At 46.7% G+C, this 22,429-nt stretch overlaps 1 protein-coding gene across 1 annotated transcript in view; it reads left to right on the top strand.

The window, feature by feature from the left end:
• UHRF1 (ubiquitin-like with PHD and ring finger domains 1) overlaps window positions 1-16,808 on the top strand; it is a 40,576-nt gene extending 23,768 nt beyond the window's left edge. The window contains exons 5-16 of the mRNA XM_006754030.1: window positions 1,308-1,408; window positions 1,511-1,697; window positions 2,151-2,274; window positions 2,369-2,476; window positions 2,742-2,846; window positions 3,632-3,738; window positions 7,058-7,220; window positions 7,298-7,435; window positions 8,832-8,988; window positions 9,064-9,206; window positions 11,274-11,372; window positions 15,715-16,808. Of these exons, the coding sequence (XP_006754093.1) occupies window positions 1,308-1,408; window positions 1,511-1,697; window positions 2,151-2,274; window positions 2,369-2,476; window positions 2,742-2,846; window positions 3,632-3,738; window positions 7,058-7,220; window positions 7,298-7,435; window positions 8,832-8,988; window positions 9,064-9,206; window positions 11,274-11,372; window positions 15,715-15,861 (1,579 nt within the window). The 3' untranslated portion in view covers window positions 15,862-16,808. The remainder of the gene's footprint in view (window positions 1-1,307; window positions 1,409-1,510; window positions 1,698-2,150; window positions 2,275-2,368; window positions 2,477-2,741; window positions 2,847-3,631; window positions 3,739-7,057; window positions 7,221-7,297; window positions 7,436-8,831; window positions 8,989-9,063; window positions 9,207-11,273; window positions 11,373-15,714) is intronic.
• Window positions 16,809-22,429: the final 5,621 nt, after the last annotated feature.

Below are 22,429 nucleotides of genomic sequence, written 5' to 3'. Positions count from 1 at the left end.
ATAATCTTTTGTGTACATTGGGTTACATAAAACATATTCACATGAATTTCATCTGTTCTTAACTTTTTGAATGTAGTTCTTAGGAAATGTGGAATTACCCATGTGGCACCTGTTCGTGGCTTGTGGTCATTTCTGTGGGACATTGTGGATGTTCAGTGGAACCTTGGTTCTTGATCTTAATTGGTTCTGGAAGGCTATTTGAGAAGCAATTTGTTCGAAAACCGAATCATTTTTCCCCATTAAAAGTAATGTAAATGGAATGAATCCATTCCAGACCCCAAATGCTTCTGTTTTAACCTTTCTTATATACAACACGTGTCTACTGCACTGTTTCATCCATAAAGACTTAAATTTATCAAAGCACCCCCCACTAGCCTTAAACGAATTTTTCATATATTGCTGCCTCTGAAATGCAATCACTGGTTAACTGCTTATCAGTTATCCAATCAACAACAGTTTTTCTACCTATTCAATTGCCTGTGATTGTTTTGTGAGCACTTTCACACCCTTAGCAACATTAGCGCACTTGCTGGTTTCTTTATGTTTTAAAATTGTGCTAATCATTGATTTCACCAGCAACAAAAGCATTTTCTCCTTTGTTCCCTGAGAGATGCTTTTTGTCATGCTGAGGTATCAACACGAAAGGGTTGTCAGATTGAAAACTGAAGTTTTGGTCCAGACAGCCACATCCGAGAAACAGGTTTGACTGTCTATGGCAGTGGTTCTCAACCTTCTAGCCCTTTAAATACAGTTCCTCATGTTGTGACCCAACCATAACATTATTTTCGTTGCTACTTCATAACTGTAATGTTGCTACTGTTATGAATCGTCATGTAAATATCTGATATGCAGGATGGTCTTAGGCAACCCCTGGGAAAGGGTCGTTCGACCGCCAAAGGGGTCGCGACCCACAGGTTGAGGATGGCTGGTCTATGGGGTCATTTTAACTTAGAGGAGCTTTTGTATTTTGATGACAGCTAATTGATCAGACTTTACCTTGGTGATTCTTGCATGATGGGCCCTGTTCAGTCAGCCCCCCCTTGCCCGAAGGTTAGAACTTGCTCTCACTGCATCACGTAGTGAAACTGTTTTATACTCTGCTTTCTTTCATCTTGTGTTGGATTTAGAAGGACTTGAATTGGCAATGCAGTAGCTACATGAATGCACTAGGGCCCTGAGGAGACTCTTACTCAGTGTCATTAGAGGGGTGCTCAGATGCTCTGAGAATGTGCGGGGTGGCCAAGTCCTCTTGGAGGTGCCTTAGCAGGGCTGGCCAGCTGGAATGTCTAACGGCCTGTCTCTCACAGGAGTGGTTCTCTCAGCAACTGTCGGATCATGTTTGTGGATGAAGTTTTCAAGATTGAGCGTCCGGGCGAGGGGGCCCCCATGGTGGAAAACCCAGTGAAAAGTGAGTTCTGATTCTGCCCTCTGTCTCCCGCCTTGGGGGTGGGGGTGGGGCTCCTGTTTCTCTGGCTGGCCCTGCCAAGCTGACCCCAGCCGCTGTGTCCAGGGAAGAACAAGCCCTTCTGCGATAAATGCAAGGATAACCCGAGCAAGCCCTGCCATGAGTGTTCCTGCAGCCTGTGTGGGAGCAAGCAGGATCCCGACAAGCAGCTCATGTGTGATGATTGCGACCACGCCTTTCACTTGTACTGCCTCAACCCGCCTCTCAGCAGTGTTCCCACGGAGACCGAGTGGTGAGTGGACGCCTCGAATGCTCCAGTGGCAGGCTTGGGCCGTGGTGCTCAGCTATCCAGGTTAGGGGGCCGGCGGGTGCCAATAAATAACACGCATGTTGCCTGTCACCTGGTGAACCCAAGAGGGGCAGTGAGAGAAGTGGGATGTGAAATTCCCAGCAGGAGAGGGACAAGAGTCTGTTCAGTAGAATGTCCTGTGATGATGGCAAGGTTCTCGCTCTGCACTTTCCACGACGGTTGACCCTCCACACATGCCTGGCTCCTGACCACTTCAGCTGTGGCACGTATGACCGGGGAACTGGATTTCTTGTTTAATTTTAATGAATTTAAATGTAGAAGATTTCCCATTTCGGACAGCTCAGGAGGTTGGGAGCTGGAAGGAGCCAGCTATGTGTGCAGGGCCAGTAGGAGTGGGGCGGGCTAAGGACAGAAGTGATGTCCCTGTTGTCACAGGTTCTGCCCTAAATGTCGAAATGACGCCAGTGAGGTGGTGTTGGCAGGGGAGAAGCTGAAAGAGAGTAAGAAGAAGTCGAAAATGGCATCGGCCACATCGTCCTCGCAGCGGGACTGGGGCAAGGTGAGGTGCCCCCTTGCTCTGTACGCCCCCGGCAGCTCTGCCCGCCCTCCCGTGCTCGCTCACACTGTCTTCCATCTCTTTCTGGACTGGACAGGGCATGGCGTGCGTGGGGCGCACCAAGGAGTGCACCATCGTTCCATCCAACCACTACGGACCCATCCCAGGGATCCCCGTGGGCACCATGTGGAGGTTCAGAGTCCAGGTACGCGTAAACATCTGGAGTTTGTCCTCAGGCACTGATCTTCCAGAAGCCCCTTCGCCGGAGAGGGCCACCCTTCGAGCAGGGGGCATGGCCGGAATTCAAGCCAGCTCCTCCTGTGCTGTGGCCCAGCTTCTCATAACAGGCGTGATACACTCGGAGGGAAAGTCAGGCCCCTGGCTCTGAAGGCAGCAGCAGGAGGGTGAGGGGAGCGTTTCTACAGCAGCCAGTCCAGGTGGTGCCATTTGTTTCTCGGTGGTTTTCACAGGTCAGTGAGTCGGGGGTCCATCGGCCGCACGTGGCGGGCATCCATGGCCGGAGCAATGATGGGGCGTACTCCCTGGTCCTCTCTGGGGGGTATGAGGACGATGTGGTGAGTGGGGGTTGTTTTATTTATTTTTAAATGTAAAATACACATAAAATGTGCCATATTAACACTTTGTAAGTGTACACATCTCAGTGGAATTTAAATACATTCACATTGATGTGTAACCATCACCAGCATTTACCTCTAGAACTTCCTCATCTTCCCAAACTGAAACTCTGTCCCCATTAAACAATAATTTCCAATCCCTCTCTCCCAGCCCCTGGCCCCCACCATCTACTTTCTGTCTTGATGAATCTGACTCCTCTAGGGACTTCTTATGTGTGAAATCACACTGTATTTGTCCTTTTGTGACTGGGTTATTTCATGGAGAATAATGTCCTCAAGGTTTATCCATGTTGAGCATATTGCAGAATTTCCTTCCCTTTTTAAGGCTGAATAATATTCCATTGTCTGAATGGACCATATTGTGTGTGTCCATCAATGGATACTTGGGTTGCCCCCACATCTTGGATATTGTGAATTAATGCTGCTGTGAACGTGAGTGTACAGATATCTCTGAAATGCCCTTTCAATTCTTTTGGGTAGTGACAGACCCAGAAGTGGCATTGCTGGGTCACATTTCATTTTTTGAGGGACTTCCATAGCATTTTCCACAGCAGCTGCCCCATTTTCCATTCCCACCAGCAGTGCACAGGGTTCCAATTTCTCCACATCCTCATCATCACTGGTTATTTTCTGTTTGACAGTTGACATTCTAGCGGGTGTTGTGGGTTTATTTTTAGTGGAGTCTTTCCTCTGTGGAGGGTTCAGCTTGCCCTTCCCTGTTGCAGGACAATGGGGAATCTTTCACGTATACTGGTAGCGGTGGTCGAGATCTTTCCGGCAACAAGCGGACTGCAGAACAGTCTTGTGATCAGAAACTCACCAACACCAACAGGTTTGCAGAAACAAGGTTTTCTTATTTTTTCATCAACTCACTTCTGCTGCGTCCTCTGGCGGCTACCCAGGGAAGGGAGTTGGTTCTGTTTTAGGGTGTCATGTCCAGGAAGTTAGATTCCTTTTAAGAGTGTGGGAGAACATATGGATGCTGAAAATCCACATCTTTCTATCTCTGTCGGCTAAAGACTTGTGAGTCATTCAATGCATTAGAGCAAGCATGTCAAACTCGCGGCCCACGGGCCACATGCGGCCCACAATGAATATTTTTGTGGCCCAGCCAATATAACAGAATGTAAGAAACATTTTAATAAAAATTTCACAACTTAATTTTTACAATATCCTATCATACATAATTATTAATAATGAACTACAACGTTCACTAATGACTGATTAATCGTGTTGCATTCATTTCCCTTACACGCCTTACATGCAGGCGCACCATTTCTCTCCACTAATACTAGCAGCGAATATTCTAGCAGCTGATTGCCATTAGTCTTGGACTGACTTGTTTGGTGTGCGCAGTAAGAAATATTTCACTTTCCAAGAACAAGAGAAATAGGTTTATTTGCATTATGCTTATTAATTTGTGCAGTTATTCAGTGTCTGGTAAGTTAATGTTCAAGCAAAAATATTAATTTTTATTAAAATGTTCTGTTTTATGTTAACAATTACTCATTTGTTTCAGCCCTTTGTACTCAGCATGTCTATTGAAATAAACCTACGTTCCTATGAAAGTTGAAGCTTTTGTTTTTTGCGGCCCACATAAACTTACACTTGTTTATTTGGCCCGTGTTAGCCTTTGAGTTTGACATGCTTGCCTTAGAGTGAATTTTTCCCTGAAGAGGCCAGATAATCTTTTGGCTTTTTGAACTGCATGATCTCTGTTGCAGCCAGTCAACTCTGCCATCATAGTACAAAAGCAGCTGCAGAATTTACATAAATAAACATGCATGGCTGTGCTCCAATAAAACTTGATTTGAAAGAACAGTCAGTGGGCTGAAGTTTGCTGACCCCTCATTTGTAGGATAGGGAGAGGTTTTTTTTGTTGTTGTTGTTGTTAATCCTCATCCGAGAATATTTTTTCCTTTTTTCCTTTTCAGAGAGAGTGGAAGGGGGAAGAGAGAGAAACATTGATGTGACAGAGACACATCAATTGTTTGCCTCCTGTATGTGAACGAGTCTGCAACTGAGGTATATGCCCTGACCCGAATCAAACCTGGGACCCTTCAGTCTGTGGGCTGATGCTCTATCTACTGAGCCAAACCAGCCAGGGAGGGAAAGTCTTTGTAAGCATAAAAAGTGTCATAAAGCCTTGCCCTGGCCGGTTTGATTCAGGTCAGAGCACATTTCTGGGTTGCAGGCCCCATCTCCTTTAAGGGGCGTGCAGGAGGCAGCTGATGGATGTTTCTCTCTCACATCTCACATTGTTTTCTCTCTCTCCTTTTCCTTTACCCTCTCTCTAAAATCAATAAAAAAATATTAAAAAAAGTATAAAGCCCAAAGGAAAAGATAGATTTGATGACGTAAATATTAGAAATTGCATTAGTAAAATCCATAAGTAAAATGAAGAGTCAGATGACTCTTTGGGGGAAAATCTGCAACAAACATGACACATGATTGTTATGTAAAGAGCTGTTGCAAATCAATAACAACAAAAAAACTCATAGAAAAATAAGATCATTCACAAAAGAAATGGAAATCTAATGAACATAAAAAATTATTCAACTTTAGTAATCAAATAAATACAAATTGAAGTGATGGTAAAATACTATTTATTTCCCCTGTGAAATGCCAAGACATAGACTGGTGTTCCCCTATTGGTAGAAATACAAGTGGGTACCTTCTTTCTGGAAAGGTGTTGAAAATGATCTTATGAAACTAATTCTACTTTGAAAGTGTATGATGAGACATGGGGAGGGGAAAATCTTATAATTAGTAATGTTTATCGTATCAGTATGTAAAATAGCAAAGCATTAGTACCTGAATGTTTTTTTTTTTTTTTTTAAAGGGAAGGGTTTGTTGTACATTTGTTTAGTGGAATATTTTAATTTCAGTAGCTGTTAAAAACCATGTTTTCAGAAAAGGTTTAATGTGAGGAACTGCCCGAAAGCTAACATTAAGTGGTACTTGCTGCACACAAACTAAGAAACTTGTTTAAAAATTACTGTTTGTGCCCTGGCTGGTTTGGCTCAGTGGATGGAGCATCGGCCTGCGGACCAAAGGGTCCCAGGTTGGATTCTGTTAAGGGCATGTACCTTGGTTGCAGGCTCCTCCCTGGCCTGGGCCCTGGTCAGGGCCTCCTGCAGGAGGCAGCTAATCGATGTGTTTCTCTCTGTTTTTCCCTCTTTTTTCCATTCTCTGTAAAAATCAATGGAAAAATATCCCCGGTGAGGATTAACAAAAACAAACAAACAAAAAATAAAGGTGATTAAATGTTTAAAAAAAAATTACGTTTGCACCTAGAAAACAGTTGCAGAGTTGCAGCTCTTGTTTCTTTCACACCCAATAGAGAGGTCAGAATGCTGAGCCTGACCTCTGGTTGGCTTTTCCCAGGCCCCTGTGCCCTTGGGCGAGACAGACCTGCCTGGCCAGCCCTTGTTTGCTGCCTCCTCTTTTTCTTGATGCCCTCCCCACATGCCGTGCTAGTAGCTCGTGGCTCCAGTAATGAAATACCACCAACCGGGTAGTTTAAAACAACAGAAAGTCTCGCATATTTCTGGAAGCTCAAAGTCAAAATCAAGGTGTCAGAGTCATGCTCCCTCTGAACTTTCTGTGGGAGGGTCCTTGCCTCTTCAGCTGGTGGCTACCAGCAATCCTTGGTCCCTCAGCTTGTGGCCGCATCACTCCAGCCTCTGCCTCCGTCTTTAAACGGTGTCCTCCTCTGTGTGTCTGTGTCTCAATTTCCTTTTCTTCTAGGGCAGTGGTTCTCAACCTGTGGGTCGCAACCCCTTTGGCGATCAAACGACCCTTTCACAGGGGTCACCTAAGACCATTCTGCATATCAGATATTTACATTATGATTCATAACAGTAGCAAAATTAGTTATGAAGTAGCAACGAAAATAATGTTATGGTTGGGTCACAACATGAGGAACTGTATTTAAAGGGCCAGAAGGTTGAGAACCACTGTTCTAGGGACACTAGTCATTGGATTTAGGGTTCCCTTCATCCATTCTGACCTCCTCTGAACTGGACTTTATCCGCAAACACCCTTTTCCCAAAGAAGGTCACATTCATAGGTTCCATGGGTTAGGATGCCCGTTCTTTTTGGGGGATACAATCCAAACGATAGCATGTGACCCCCCACTCCCCCTGCAGGGCACTGGCTCTCAACTGCAGCGCCCCCATCAACGAACGCAAAGGGGCCGAGGCCAAGGACTGGCGCTCAGGGAAGCCGGTCCGGGTGGTGCGCAACGTCAAGGGCCGCAAGCACAGCAAATACGCCCCCACTGAGGGCAACCGGTACGACGGCATCTACAAGGTGAGAGGTCCTCCCTGCGCCCACCGGCGCCACCTCCAGTTCCAGGTGACACTGACATGGGCTCTCACTTCCCACAGGTTGTGAGGTACTGGCCTGAGAAGGGGAAGTCCGGCTTCCTGGTATGGCGCTATCTTCTGCGGAGGGACGATGAGGAACCTGGCCCCTGGACGAAGAAAGGGAAGAACCGGATCAAGCAGCTGGGACTGACCATGCAGGTGCGTGCAGGCCGTGCTCACCTGGCCCAGCAGTCCTGGTTTGAACATCGTCTTCCTGGTCAGTCACTGGGGATCATGGCAGGAGAACGGCTGTGAGTGCTCAGTTAGCCAGAGCCTGCCTCCTTGGCCTGGGAGCTCTCCGGGGTTTCTCTTTCAGCCTAAATGATGTCCAGGAGCCGAGCTGGCCACATCTTGCTGCTGTCTGCCCCATTTCAGTTCCGCAGCCAGTGGATATTGTGGATGGGCAGATTGTGTTCATAGTTTTAGAGTTGAGATCCAGGCTTGTCTCACCGGTGTTAGTAGGTAGGTTTATCTGGGGGAAAAAGAAACCAACGAAACTGGTGGAATGTAGAGAAGTCAGTTCTAAAGATAAGGAGGATTGGTCCCTCCCGGCCATCGCTTGCCTCTTTACAGAAATGGAATCTTCTATTTTCCAAGAATTCACCCTGTGCTGCCATAGAGCTTTTGGCACTATAATTGTGGTGTTTTCTATTTATTATTGTGAGGTGCTCTAGCAGCTGGTAACTGTTTTGGGACTATTTAAGGAGCCTTAATTGTCACTGAGAAGCTGATAGTGCCTACCCTCTGGGGGGTGTCACAGGAGTTGAACATGACGTGTGTACCCGTAACGGGTAATTTCAGAAGCTGAGGAACTGGGGAGAGAAATAGCCGTGGGACAGGAACCATCAGCATCTGATGGGAGTAGGGTTTTTTTTATGATTGCAGTTTCCATTGCAACTTAGTGTTTCTTTTAAAAAAGGTTGGAACTTTCTTGATAAAATATTTCCAAATCAGACATGACTCTAGGTGCCTTAGATATGGGGTTATAACCAAGTAATGCTTGTGCGGACCTGGAACCCAGGGGCCATCGAAATGAGTTTGGATGGCAGTAAGGCCCCCTGGGGCAGTTGTTTGCAAAAAAAGTTTTCTCGGTGCAACCACGGCAGAGCTGGAGATATATTTACCACCCGACCCCTTGTGGGAAAGTTTGCCTACCCCTTAAAGGAAATAATGACGATAATATTATCATATTGGCTTGATCTGACCCTAAGAATTTTACCTGCACAGTCTCATTTAATGCGTCACTCTCACCCTGCCAGGGCAGGTTAGCCCTGCATTCTTGGTAAGTGCGGTGATGAGATTGCTGCTCCAGGCTCCAGAGTTGAGTGGAGGCCTCAGATCGGAGGCTGTAGAAGTAGAAGGAGTTAAGGCTTTAAGGCTGGTATGGGGTCGGGGGAAGGAGTGACTTTGAGGTGAGGGGAGAGGGGAGATGGCAGGAAGTGCAGAGCCAGTGTGGCAGATGTCAGGTGGGGCAGTTGCCGGTCCCCCACCCCACAGGAAGTCTGGGTCACCCAGGAGTCCCGCTTCTCCAGCCTGTGCCTTTGCCCTTTCGTAGTATCCAGAAGGCTACCTTGAGGCTCTGGCCAAGAAGGAGAAGGAGAAAGAGAACAGAAAGAGGCCGACTGAAGAGGCAGAGGAGAAAGACGAACAGGAGGAAGAAGAGGAAGATTTCACGTCCCCCAGGAAGAACAAACGGAGGAGTAAGTCAGAAGGTAGGTCCCTCTCCATGGGCAGCCTGTCCATGTGCTCTTGGGCTCGCCCGCCCTCACCACTCTGCTCTGTCTCAGGTGCCTGCTCCCCGAGGGTTACACCCAAGAAAACCAAGGTGGAGCCTTACAGCCTCACAGCCCAGCAGAAGGCCCTCATCAAGCAGGACCAGAGCAACACTAAGCTGTGGACCGAGATCCTCAAGTCACTCAAGGATGGGCCGGTGAGCACCCGTATGGCCTGAGCGGCCTTCCCGAACCCTTCGTCCACATTCCACCCCCTGGCCCCATCATTTTTTTTTATTATAACAAAATAGAGATAACATGAAGTGCATCATCTTAACCATTTTTCAGTGTACAGCTCAGTGGCATTAAAAGACATTCACATCATGCATTCACCCCGTCATTCATCTCCAGAAATTTCTCATCTTCCCAAACTGAAACTCAGTCCCCGTTCTACACTAGAACTGCCCGTGACCTCCCCCAGCCCCTGTCTGAATGACTCCTCCAGGGACCTCCTGAAAGTGGAATCACAGTATTTTTTTGTTCTTTTGTGCCTGGCTGATTTCACTAAGCATAATGTCCTCAGGTGCATCCACATTGTAACAGGGGTCAGAACTTCCTTTTTAAGGCTGAATCATAGTCCATTGTCTGGAAAGACTACATTCTGTGTATCCGTCGTTTGTAAGTGGACAGTTGGGCGGTTTTTATTTTCTGGCCATCGTGAATCATGCTGCTATATGTACACGGGGGTGCAACCATCTCTGTGTGTCTCGGCTTCCGATCAATATTCAAAATTGAAATACGGTTTCTACTAAATAGGTATCACTTACACACGATTGCAAAGTTGAAAAATTGTAAGTTGAACCATTGTAAGTTGGGGGCTGTCTGTTCCCAGAAGTGTGATTGCGGGGTCATATGGCAGTTCTAGTTTTACAATTTTTTGAGGAAACTCCATATTGTTTTCCACGGTGGCTATGTCAGTCTGCATTTTTACCAACAATGCACGAGGGTTCCCTTTTCTCCAAATCCTCACCAACCCTTGTTGTTTGTTGATATATTGATGATAGACATTCTCACCGGTGTGAGATGATTAATTTGCATTTCTGGTGATTAGTGATGTTGAGTATTTTTTTCCACATGTCTATTGGCCTTCTGTAGTCCTCTTTGGAGAAATGTCTACTTAGGTTCTCTGCCCATTTTTAAACCGGGTTATTTGTCTTTTGGTGTTAAATTGTCCAACTTCTTTATATATACGTTTTGGATATTAATCCCTTATCATATGTATCATTAGTGAATATCTTCTCTTTTTGTTTTGATGATGGTTTCCTTTGTTATGCAAACTTTTTAAAAATGTATTTTTGTTGACTTCAGAAGGGGAGGGAGAGGGAGAGAGAGACTGAGAGAGAGAGAGAGAGAAACATCAATGATGAGAGGGAATCACTTATCGGCTGCCTCCTGCACGTCCCCTCCTGGGGATCGAGCCTGCAACCCAGGCATATGCCCTGACCAGGAATTGAACCTGTGACCCCTTGGTTCCTGGGTTGATGTTCAACCACTGAGCTACACCCGGCTGGGCCAAAAACTTATTTAGTTTAATGTAGTCTCATCTCAGAGTCCTCAGTTTAATTCTATTTGCAGTTTCTTTTGCTATGGAAGGGAAGGTATACACTGATCCTGGGGTTCAGGTGTATTTTAGGGGCATGGTTTAGCTGGGCACACGTCCTTCAGGTCACCTTCTCTACAGAGTGTTCTGTGACCACCTGCACTTTGGGTGGGCCCCTCCCAGGCTCCATGCTGTATTTCCCAGCACTGTTGTGACATTTCTGTCTTTCCCCGTTTTATCTGTGCCCCCCTCCTCACCCCCCACAGGGCTCCAAGCTCTGTGAGGGCATAGGGTTCTTCAGTTTAATCCACTGCTGGACCCCGTGCCCGGGCAGCACATAGAAGGCACTCAGCCTATTTACTGAGTGATCTAGATTCATGCCCTCAGCTAAAGCCTGCTCTGGACCCCGACCCTGGGTGTCCTGCCCAGCACTATGGAGGCCGTGACCCGGGCAGGCTGTGCCCGTCTCCAGGTCCTGGGCAGGGCCTGCACCGGTCTGGGCCTCTGCTTTCTCATCTTAATGGGGATCACACCGCTCCTGTCTCCTGGGGTAAGGATGGGAGGATTACATTAGGGAACCAGGGCCAGGTGTAGTAGGGAGCCCCGTTGTCTGAGGCTTCCATCAGCATGGTTCATTTCTGTGTAAGGTTCTGCTGGTCTCATGCATCCCCTCTTCTGGTTTCAGAAATTCCTGAATAAAGTAGAAGAAACATTCCAGTGTATTTGCTGCCAGGAGCTGGTATTCCGCCCAATCACCACCGTGTGCCAACACAACGTGTGCAAGGTGAGAGGCGTGGGCACGGGAGCTGGGCTGCCACACACCCAGCACATAGTATGGGCTTGTTGGCTTGGCTTCTGCACACTCCTGGCTCCCTTTGCAGGGCCTTAGTGTCTTTTCCAAATAGCCATGGTCATAGTTGCCTCCCGGCCTTCATCAAGGGATCCCATCGGCCCCCTTCCCCACTCCCCACCCTCCCGTGCTTCCCTGGTGCTGTGGAATCAGATGCCAAATCCTTGCCCCAGTCACCGACCCCACCTGGGCCGCCTGGCACTCCAGTGTCACCTCGCCTCATGACTCCCTCTTCTGTGTGTTGGCTGGTTCTCTCCTCCCTCTGGAACACTCTCCCCAAGTCTCTCATGTACCTGGGGGTCCAGGGTGGGAGAGGATAGTTGGCAGTCCTGGCCTGAGGTCTTGTCATAGTAAATGTCTGTAAAGCAGGTGGTAGAGCCCAGTTGGTGTGCTCAGTGGTTGAGCATTGACCCCTGTATCAAGAGGTCCCTGGTTCAATTCTTGGTCAGGGCACGTGGCTGGGTTTCAGTAGGGGCTGTGCAGGAGGCAGCTGATCCATGTTGAGGCATTGATGTTTCTATCTCTCTCTCTAAAATCAGTAAAAACATTTGTTTTAAAAGAGCAGGCTGTAGAGGCATGAGGTGCTTGTCTCCTAGAGGAGCCAGGAGGAAGGCTTCCTGGAGGAGGGGGCCTCCGGGAAGCATTCCAGATTGGCGGGATGGCATGTGCAGAAGTTTGGACAGGCAGGTGTGCCTGAACAGCTGGGGCCTAGAGGGGATGTAGGGCTGGGAGGTGGGCCATAGGCTCTGCCTGGTGGTCAGTGTTAGGAGAGAAACAATATGATTGAAAGAGAGATGGGGAGCTGAGATCAGATTAACCAGGGTCTCCCCTCCCCCTTGCACTGTGGACCTTGGGGCCAGAACATTCTCTTGGGGGGGGGCATTTTGGGCACCGGGGGGCGGGGGAGGAGGTTGAACAGCTTCCCTGATCCCCATCCACTTGCTTCTCCATTCATGACAACCACAAATATCCCCAGACGTGGCCCAGTGTCCCCTGGGGGCAGAACTGTCCAGGTGGGAAGCACTGGCTTGTGTAACTGGTTTCTTTGCAGTGTTTTCTGGCCCAAGTCTGTTAAAAGGAACTTATGGGCAGTGTAGGCAGATGGTGTTAGAAGCGACTGTCCCCACCCCCTGGTCACCCTTGGTCCCTGAGCTTCTGGCTCTTTCGTTCTCGGATCTGGCCCCCTTCCTTGCCTTGAGGCTGGCTCAGTCCCTCAGCTGTCACCCTTGGGGAGGGGCTCAGAGAACATGAAGCAGTGTGGTTGTTTGGCCGTCAGTTTTCTGCGTTTGGGCTCTGCCACCATGTTACATGGGCTGATGGTGTTCCTTCAACTCAGTGTCTTGGAGAAGTGGCTCCGGATTGGTGGTGAGATACGGGCTTTGGAGCCTGCAGCCAGGGTTTGACCCTCCACCCAGCTCTGCCCCTCCCATCCTTGGAAAGCCACCCAACTCTCCGAGCCTTAGTTGCCCCTCAGTGAAAAGGGGCATAGCAGTGCCTTCCTGGCCTGCTTCTGGCTGTAGGTGACACACGCTAAAGTGCTTTAGGCAAGCGGGCAGAGCGGGCCATTGATGCAGGGGGAGCTTACAAAACTTCAGTCCTGGATAGCACTGCAGAAGTGGGCTGAATTGATGGGGTTTCAGGGACCAAGCGTCTCAGGGGTCAGTCATATGTGTCATTAAAGTGCCAAGGCTAACCTGGCCATTGAGGCTCGGTTGAGTGTTGTCCCATGCACCAACCAAAAGGTCACCAGTTCGATTCCTGGTCAGGGCACATGCATGGATTGTGGGATCCATCCTTAGTGGGATCGTGCAGGAGGCAGCAGATTGATGTTTCTTTCTCACATTAATATTTCTCTCCCTCTCCTTTCCTCTCTTTCCAAAAACAAACAAAGTGCCAAGCCTGTGAAGGAAGAGGGTACCGACATTTATGTGTCTGCCCCGGCTGTCCATGCAACTGTAGTTCCATCTCCCAGAACATCAGCATGTGAGGGTTATGGGAAAATGATCCTCACCTTGATGTCCCAGCACCAATTTTTTTATCTCATTTTATTAAATCATTTTATTATAGTAAAATACACATAACATAAAATTTACCATCCTAACCATTTTTTTAAAATCCTCATCTGAGGATATTTTCCCATTGATTTTAGAGAGAGTGAAAGGAGAAGAAAAGACAGAGAAATAGCGATGTAAAGAAACACATCGATTGGTTGCCTCCTGCATGTGCCCCAACCAGGGCCTGGGCTCGGGAGGAGCCCGCAACCAAGGTACATGCCCTTGACCGGAATTGAACCCGGGACCCTTCAGTCCACAGGCCAATGCTCTATCCACTGAGATAAAACCAGCTAGGGCATCCTAACCATTTTAATTGTACAGTCCAGTAGTATTAAGTACATTCATATTGTTGTGGAACCATCTCCACCATCATCTCTAGCACTTTTCCATCTTTACAAACTGAAACTCCGTCCCTATTAAACACTAACTCTCCATCCTCCTACACCAGCACCTGGGTTCCCACTATCTACTTTTTTTTTTGTACTCTTTATTGTTGAAAGTATTACATAGGCGCCCCCTCATCCCCCATTGACCCCCTCCGGCCCACCCCAGGCCTTTACCATCTTCTTCTCGTCTGTGGCCACGAGCCACGCATATATGCATACAAGGCCTTTGGTCGGTTACCTCCCACTCCCCCGCCTTCCCTCCAAGCTTCTGCACTGCGTTCCATGCTTCCATGCCTCTGGATCCACTCCGTTCATTTTATGAGATTCCACATATGAGTGCGATCATATGACACTTATCTTTCTCCGACTGGCTTATTTCACTGAGCGTGATACACACCCTCCAGGTCCCTCCATGCTGTCTCAAGGGTAAGAGGTTCTTTTTTACTGCTGCAGAGTATTCCATGGTATAAATGTGCCACAGTTTTTTTATCCTCTCATCTACTGACCACCATCTATTTCCTTTCTCTGTGGATCTGACTCTTCTAGGGACCTCCTATGACTGAACCTCCTGAATATTTGTCCTTTTGTGTCTGGCTTCTCTCACTGAGCATAATGTCCTCAAGATTTATCTGCACTGTAGCGTGTGTGTCGGATTTCCTTTTCAAGGCCAAATACTAGTCCATTATCTGGATGGACCATACTCTCTGTATCATTCATCTGTTGATGGACACTTGAGTTGTTTCCAACTGTTGGGTGCTATGAATCATGCAGTGATCCAGAACCTGATTTTTGAATGTAGACCCAAATCTTAGTTGTTTGGAGCAGAAAGAGCTACCTTTTGTTCCCGGAATCAAGGCCATAAAATTTTTATTGAAAAGGAATTTAGGAATTGAAAGAATGTCAAACAAAAACCTCAGTATGCATTTGTGGGGGAACGTGCCATGGCGTCAGCAGGTTTTCCATCGTGTTCACATTTACCCAGTTGCCTGATGTCATCCGTCAGGTGTGCATACCTATGCAGGTGTCTGCATACGTGTGTTCATTGTCTCTGCCCAGGTGGTAACAACTCAAGTGTCCGTCAACAGATGAATGATACAGAGAGTGTGGTCCATCCAGACAATGGACTAGTATTTGGCCTTAAAATACTTCCCTGTTTCTCTGATTCTCTGTTTCTCTGATTGGGAAGTTGTCTTCCCTGTTTCTCTGATTAGGAAGTTGGCTCTTCAGGGCCTGTCCGAGTCATAACTCAGTCTCCACCTGGCTTAGTTTGAACCCAGAAGTCTGGCTCAGCGTCAGAATTCCTTCCTTTCTTCTTTTATTCTCATTGACGCATTTTATTTATCACCTACTATGTTTGGTGCTGGGGAAGTCAGTGAGATACAGCTCCATATCACAGGGAGCATCTGGCCTGTTAGAGACAAACGTTAGTAAATAACACGATGCCAGAAGGCAGAAAAGGTGCTGTTTTAAGGACTGGCTGTGGTGGGGCTGCCTACGATGATGCTCAAGGGCTGTCAGGGAAGGGTCCTCTGAGGAGGTGACTTGAGCCAAGGCAGGAGTTGATGGGAGAGCCAGAGGACAGACCTGCTAGGTGGTATAATCTGTAAGTGCCAAGGCCTAGGGGTCAGGATGAACTAGTCTTTGAGGGGTCCTTTGGAGGTCAGGCTGGCAATGGGCAGTGAGTGGTAGGAAGTGAGACTGAGGACCAGGAGGGGCCCTCTGGACCCCATGAGAAGTCAGTAAGTGCTCTCAACTCTGTCAGTGGGGACAGTGGGTGGCCAGGAGTGGCTCCGCTGACATGGACGGAATGTCTCACCTTCCTACTCTCTCTCGTAGAATTGCCTGGATAGATCCTTCAGAGCCCAGGTGTTCAGCTGCCCTGCCTGCCGCGGCGAACTGGGCCGAAACTACTCCATGAAGGTGAACCAGCCGCTGCAGGCAATCCTTACCCAGCTCTTCCCCGGTTATGGCAACGGACGGTGATCCACAAGCACTTCTCGCCGGGCGTTTTTAAAAAACGCATCAGAGGCGTCCTTGGCCCCTCTTGTTTTTAGTGGGCTTAACTTAAGTATGTAGTTTTTCCTCTACTTCCTAAAAACCCTTGTCTTCCTGGTTTTGTTTTTTTAATCTATAAATTTTTAGGAATTTGTATTATGGCTCAAAGAAAGAAAGTTAGACTGCTCAGTGTTTTATCTTGGTTTTTAAAATAAGTATAAAGCCTGCAGTGTATGAGCAAAAACACAAATGTTTTTTCTGAAGATGAAATTAGAAATTACTTGGCCTGAAGGCCGCTATGTTGCCAACATCAGGTTCTCAGAGGCTCCTGCAGGAAGGCATTGACTGCCTAGAACCACCTTTCCCAGGTGTGTGGGCTTGGCCCCAAAGCTGAAAGCGGGCATACCTCCTGACAGCGTTTCATCGCCAGAACTCAGCAGGGTGGTACCTGGTGGTGGCCCTGGGTGTGGCGTGGCCCAGGAGTCATCCATCAGGACCTGCTGAAAGGGAGAAAGGAAAAGATCCCATTCAGCCCAGTTTAAACTCTGGCCTCACAGCCATCCGCCACCAGCCGGCTTCCGTGGTTAAGACCCACAAGCAGAGACCTGTGTCCCTTGAGCAGAGTTGAGGCCACACAGAAGCTACCTCCGCTGGACTGTCCTGTATGTGGAGCCGGTGTGCAGCCAAACGCTGTCCCCTCTGGCACGCCGCAGAGGTAGATGCATTAAGCCATGTTCAAGTGCCTTTGGTTCTTCCTTTCTAAGCACGGGGCTCTTTTTTAGCACTGAATTACTGAAAATGCCAACCAGACTCTAGATTGGCCAACCGGTTCTTTCCAAATCTGGGTGAGTGGGGATAGGTTGAGTTTTGTTCTTCCTTTACATTGACTTTTCAACTCACCAATTAAGATTTACAAGAGGGAATTTGTTTTTAAAAGAAATACTTTTTCTAAATGAAATTTTTTTGTAGTTACTGTATATGTACCAAGAAATCTATAACTTAGGGATTTATTTTTTATTTTTTTGGAATTATTTGTTAATTTTTCTACAAACTTTACCAAAGTTTGCAGCTCATACCTCAACACATAACTGCAGACAAACTGGAACAATATTGTTTGAAAGGTTTTTTTCCTCTTTATTAGGTGGTTAATGTATTAGGAAGAAATGACAAAATCCTGTCTAGGCATTTTCTATAAAGTTCAATATTCTTTGTCCAGATTTTAGATTCTCAGAATAAATGTCTTTTACAGATGCATTTGGTTGTCTTCTCCTGTTTGCAAATCGCTTTGTAGCCCACGGGTACTTCTGTTTCTATTATTTTATTTTCACAAAAACCCCAGGAGACAGACTAGGCAGGGTAGCATCGTCCTCACTTGGCAGATGAGAAAACGGAGACCCAGAAGATCAAAGTGATGGGCAGTGGTTCTAACTCCTGCTCAGGAGGGGTTTTTTTTGACCTTTATGGGGTCAGCAAATGACAGTTTGGAATGGGGGTGGTTACTTATTCTCACTGATGTGCTTCTGTCTCCATTTACGTTTGAGGAACCCTAGGCTGTAGTGGTCTCTGGGGGTCTGCAGGCCTGGGGAAATTTGGGTATACCGGGTGTGTGGGGACTGATGACCTGAAATGCTAATTCCAGGGGAAGTCAGGACACGGATGAGGGAAGGTACTAGTGCTGAATTCTGAAGAGGCTTTTATTTACATTGGCCTATTACCTGGTGCTTTTTATTGACAGCCAGGTAATGACATGGGCAGATTTAATAAGAAAGTTCTGTCTCTTTGGTCCTTAAAAATGTGTTATGAGTGTGAACATACCAAGTGCAAGAAGGCAGTCACAGTGATCACATATGATTTCATATGAAATCTCCAATACAGGAATCCATAGAGACAGATGAGTGTGTCTCTGGGTGGGCCCTATATGGGACAGAACATATTGAGGTGGGTTCATTGTCAAGATTGTGGAATTTTGGGGTGTTTCTCTCATTTTCAAAGTTAAATATAACAAGTATATTTGTGGAACCACTATGCAGAAATAATCGCAATATTGGGCATATTTCTTTCCTGGTAGATTTATAAAATTTTAAAAAATGGCTTTGTTGAAATACATTTCATGCTGCCATAACATTCACCTATTTAAAGTGTACAGTTCATTGGTTTTTTAGCATGTTCACGGACTTGTGAGACCATCACCATTTTCCAGTTCCAGAAGGTTCCCATCACCCCAAAAGCAACCTCACACAATCCTCCAGCACCATAACCACAAATCCACTTGCTGGATTTGTCTGTTCTGAACACTTCATATGAATGGAATCATGAAATACTTGGCCTTTTGTGGTCTCATGTTTTCCAGGTTTATCCATATATTTGTGGCTAATATTCCACTTGTGCAGGTGGGCCACATATTTCAATCCATCTGGTTGACTTTTTAATGTAAAATATCCTTTTCCTTCATCCCAGATTATAAAATTTATACACAACCCCTTTAGAACACTTGGAAACTGACTACATGAAGAAAAAGTCAAAATACATAATTCTGCCAACCAGTGGGTTATAATTTTCAGGCTTTGTACATGCATGTGTGTCATTGTAATATTCAACCTCAGAACAACCCTCTGATACAGTTTTGACTTGCCTGTTTTGCAGGTGAGGCATATGTATATTTATATATTTTATATGTAAACTTAAAGAACAAAATTAGAACAGTGCCATATATTCTGCCTCGTGCCCAGTTTTTTTTTTTGTAATACATTTTTAAAAAATATATATTTTATTGATTTTTTACAGAGAGGAAGGGAGAGAGATAGAGAGTTAGAAACATCGATGAGAGAGAAACATAGATCAGCTCCCTCCTGCACACTCCCTACTGGGGATGTGCCCGCAACCAAGGTACATGCCCTTGACCAGAATCAAACCTGGGACCCTTGAGTCTGCAGGCCGACGCTCTATCCACTGAGCCAAACCGGTTAGGGCTGTAATACATTTTTATTGCTTTAAGAGAGGGAAGGGAAAGGGAGAAAGAGAAACATCAATGATGACAGAATCATTGATCAGCTGCCTCCTGCACGCCCCCTACTGGGAATTGAGCCTGCAACCCGGGCATGTGCCCTTGACCGGAATTGGACCCTGCAGTCAGCAGACGGCGCTCTATCCACTGAGCCAAACCAGCTAGGATCCTAGTTTTCTATTGATTTCAGTTCATTTATCAAGTAGCCACTTACGTCTAACACCTTAGTAAACAACCATGTGTGCCATGGTCTGGTGTTTGCATATTTGCATATTGGTATCTGTGCTCATAAATGTGAAACATGCTACGTGTCTTGTGACATATGCTTGAAGGTTTGGGATGCTAGAATTCCTCCCCCAAATCTTTGTTTTTTAAACATAGGAGGACGTATCTTTCCATCCACCTCTATTTTTTATGCGTCAGACACCTGGAAGCAGGAGTGGAGTCTGTAAAGTTGGAGACATTTCTCGGCTCCACACCTTATCCATTGGGGAAGGGGAAGAACAGGTCTGTAAAAAAAAGATCAGGCTTCAAGCTCTTTGAAGGCCAGTACCAGTGCACCTCCTCCTGGCCTTTAGGGGAGAGATCCCCAATCGAGATTTGCACCTGTCTGCAAAGATGTGAAAAACAAACAACAGGGCAATTAGGTGTTTTCCCCAAACTAATTTGTCCATTTGACAATTCTGGGAGTGTGTCCTTCCTACAATGCATATGACACTTAAAGAAACAATGAGCCCTGTCTGGTGTGTCTCAGGCATCGTCCTGTCCACCAAAAGGTTGCTGGTTGGATTCCTGGTCAGGGCACATTCCTAGGTTGTGGGCTTGATCCCACTAGGGGGCATGCAAAAGAGAGCCAGCGATGTTTCTCTCTCCCTCCCCCTCTCTCTAAAAATCAAGAAAAAAATATTTTTAAAATGATGATGATTATACTTTTCACTAACATTTTATCATGAAAACTTTTCAGACAAAAGTTGAAAGAATTGTAGTGAATCTTTAAATATACCTACTGTCTAGATCAGGGGTGGGCTAACTTTTTGACTCGAGGGCCACAATGGGTTCTTAAACTGGACCGGAGAGCCGGAACAAAAGCATGGATGGAGTGTTTGTGTGAAGTAATATAAATTCAAAGTAAACATCATTACATAAAAGGGTACGGTCTTTTTTTTTTTTTTTTTTTTTTTTATTTTTATTCATTACAAATGGGCCGGACCCGGCCCGCGGGCCATAGTTTGCCCACGGCTGGTCTAGATTCTACAGTTGTTAAATTTTTAACATAATAGATGGCATTAATAAAATGTCTCCCTAAGCCAAAGAAGAAAGTTGACGACCTATTTAGGTACCCCAATTAAATTAAAATTTCAGAGTCTGAAATCCAAACACCTGTAAATTCACTGTCTTATATGATAAAATTGGAAGTAGGAAAAAGGCTAGTGTGTGTGTGTGTGTGTGTGTAAAATTCCTTCATTATTGCACTTGTGACACCATTATCAAATTTCATTTTTGTTTTTCCCACTGGTTAGGGAGTTCCTAGGGGGCAGTTATTTCCTATTTTTTAAGTTAAATTTTAACTACATGAGGAATATATGTGAATATGAGCCCAGGAAGATTAAAAACACCCAGACAGCAGTGTGGTGGTTGCCAGAGGGAGGGAGGTGGGGGGGAAGAAAGGGGTCCTAATAGGTGACAGGGAAAGATTTGACTTTGGGTGGTGGGCACATGGTCCTATATACAGATTTTGTAAATTAGTAATCCACACATGTAACCTATATGTTCATGTGGACTAATGTCACCCCAATAAAATTGAAAATATTTAAAAAACAAACAAAAACACCCCAGAACAGATTCAAGTCTTCACCAACTATCTCCCCCTACCCCCCCACTTTTTTAATCCAACATGGACCTCTCCTCTTCCCAAAGATTGAGTTCTTTCAGTTTGGGATGGCCTTTTTCTGTGTGTTGACATAGGTATGTGCTGGTAGAAGCCTGACATTGGTTTCTCTGCGTTTGGTTTCAAATGTTGGATATAGAATCCTGGATCCCTCTGCAGCTGCTCTGCAACATCTGCAGGGGATCATTCCAAGACAGTACATGTAGATCTCTCTTTTCATTGCTGTACAGTTAATATTCCACAGTACCCTCTGCCACAAGTTACTTATCCCACAGGGATGGATATTTAGAGCAAAACACGGTAAACAATTGTATAATTACTTTCTCTGGGTACATGATTTCCAGGAATATAGTGTAAGTGCTTACAAGAAAACGTCCGGTTTATACTGCTCCCTGTGAAATAGGGGCGTGCTCACACCCCTTTCTGGTATGCAATTAATAATGATGGCGCCGATGTGCATATAAACTATGCCGTTGAATACCTCAAAAAAAAAAAAAATAATGGCGCTGTAACCGGTTTGGCTCAGTGGATAGAGCGTCGGGGATGTGCAGGAGGCAGCTGATCGATGTTTCTCGCTCATCGATGTTTCTAGCTCTCTATCCCTCTCCCTTTCTGTAAAAAAATCAATAAAATATATTAAAAAATAATAATAATAGCAAACCTTAATTGTTTACCATGCAAAGCCACATTTTCAAACCTTTTACGTGCCTCCTCTCACTTAATCCTGGCAACATTCGGAGGAGAGAGCCAGACGGTGTGTGTGTGTGACCATCATGTCCACTTCACTGGGGGAAGATAGGCACAGCGAAGAGGTGAGGCCCAGCAAAGAGGCCATCCTCAGTGAGGCGTGAACCCCAGTTGAGTTTTGCACCTAGGACAGGTAACACCAAACTCCTCCCTTCCCCTAAGTTTTAGCGGGGAGGAAGGGGAGGCACTTAACTTTATCCGGAAGGCCTTGCCTCCTTTGCAAAGGTTGATTGTGATGGAAATGAACTTGGTTATGTTTTGGGGGACGGAGTGGGACATTTGCTGCTTGACTTCTATTTCCACAGTTACCAGTTCCCCAACTTTGCAAAATGGCATGCGTTGGGGCTATACTTCCTAACTCGGGACTTTTTGAATTGGGGAACTCTGCGCCCAAATTCCGGCTACGGCTACGAGTCTCGAACCCCATCGCCACACCTCCCTGACCCGGTGCTGATGTTGTGCAGGGTCTCACGTACTCAGCTGCTGCCTGATAACTAAGGCGGGGCCAGAGCCGTGATTGGCACCCGCTTCAGCCAGCCCGCGCCTCGGGCTGACCCCGCAAGCCAATACCCGCTTGTTCCCCTCGATCCCCGAGGCGTCCTTGTCAATCCGAGGCCCAGCCGCCGTTTAGTTGGTTGCGGCCGCCTTGGCTGGCGTATGCCCCCTCCAATGAAAATGAAGCCGGTCAGCGGGCACGTGGGTAGGCTCCGGCGTGTCCCCGCCTGCCGCCCAATAGGGAGGCGCACCCGAGACCTGCGCCCGCCTAGTCGAGGCTCGCCGGAGGCGGCTGGTGCTGTGTTGATCGTCCCGGCGGAGGGGAGGGGCGGAGCTGTCAGCAGCAGCCAATGGGCGCGCGGGCGTGGGCTCGGGGACCAATAGAGTCCGGGGCGGGGCTGGCGCGCGTCCTTATAAGCCCC

The sequence above is a fragment of the Myotis davidii genome, unplaced genomic scaffold, assembly GCF_000327345.1.
Source record: "Myotis davidii unplaced genomic scaffold, ASM32734v1 scaffold551, whole genome shotgun sequence".
Classification (NCBI taxonomy): domain Eukaryota; kingdom Metazoa; phylum Chordata; class Mammalia; order Chiroptera; family Vespertilionidae; genus Myotis; species Myotis davidii.
The sequence above is the reverse complement of the archived record's forward strand: the minus strand, read 5'-3'. Positions and strand labels throughout refer to the sequence as shown.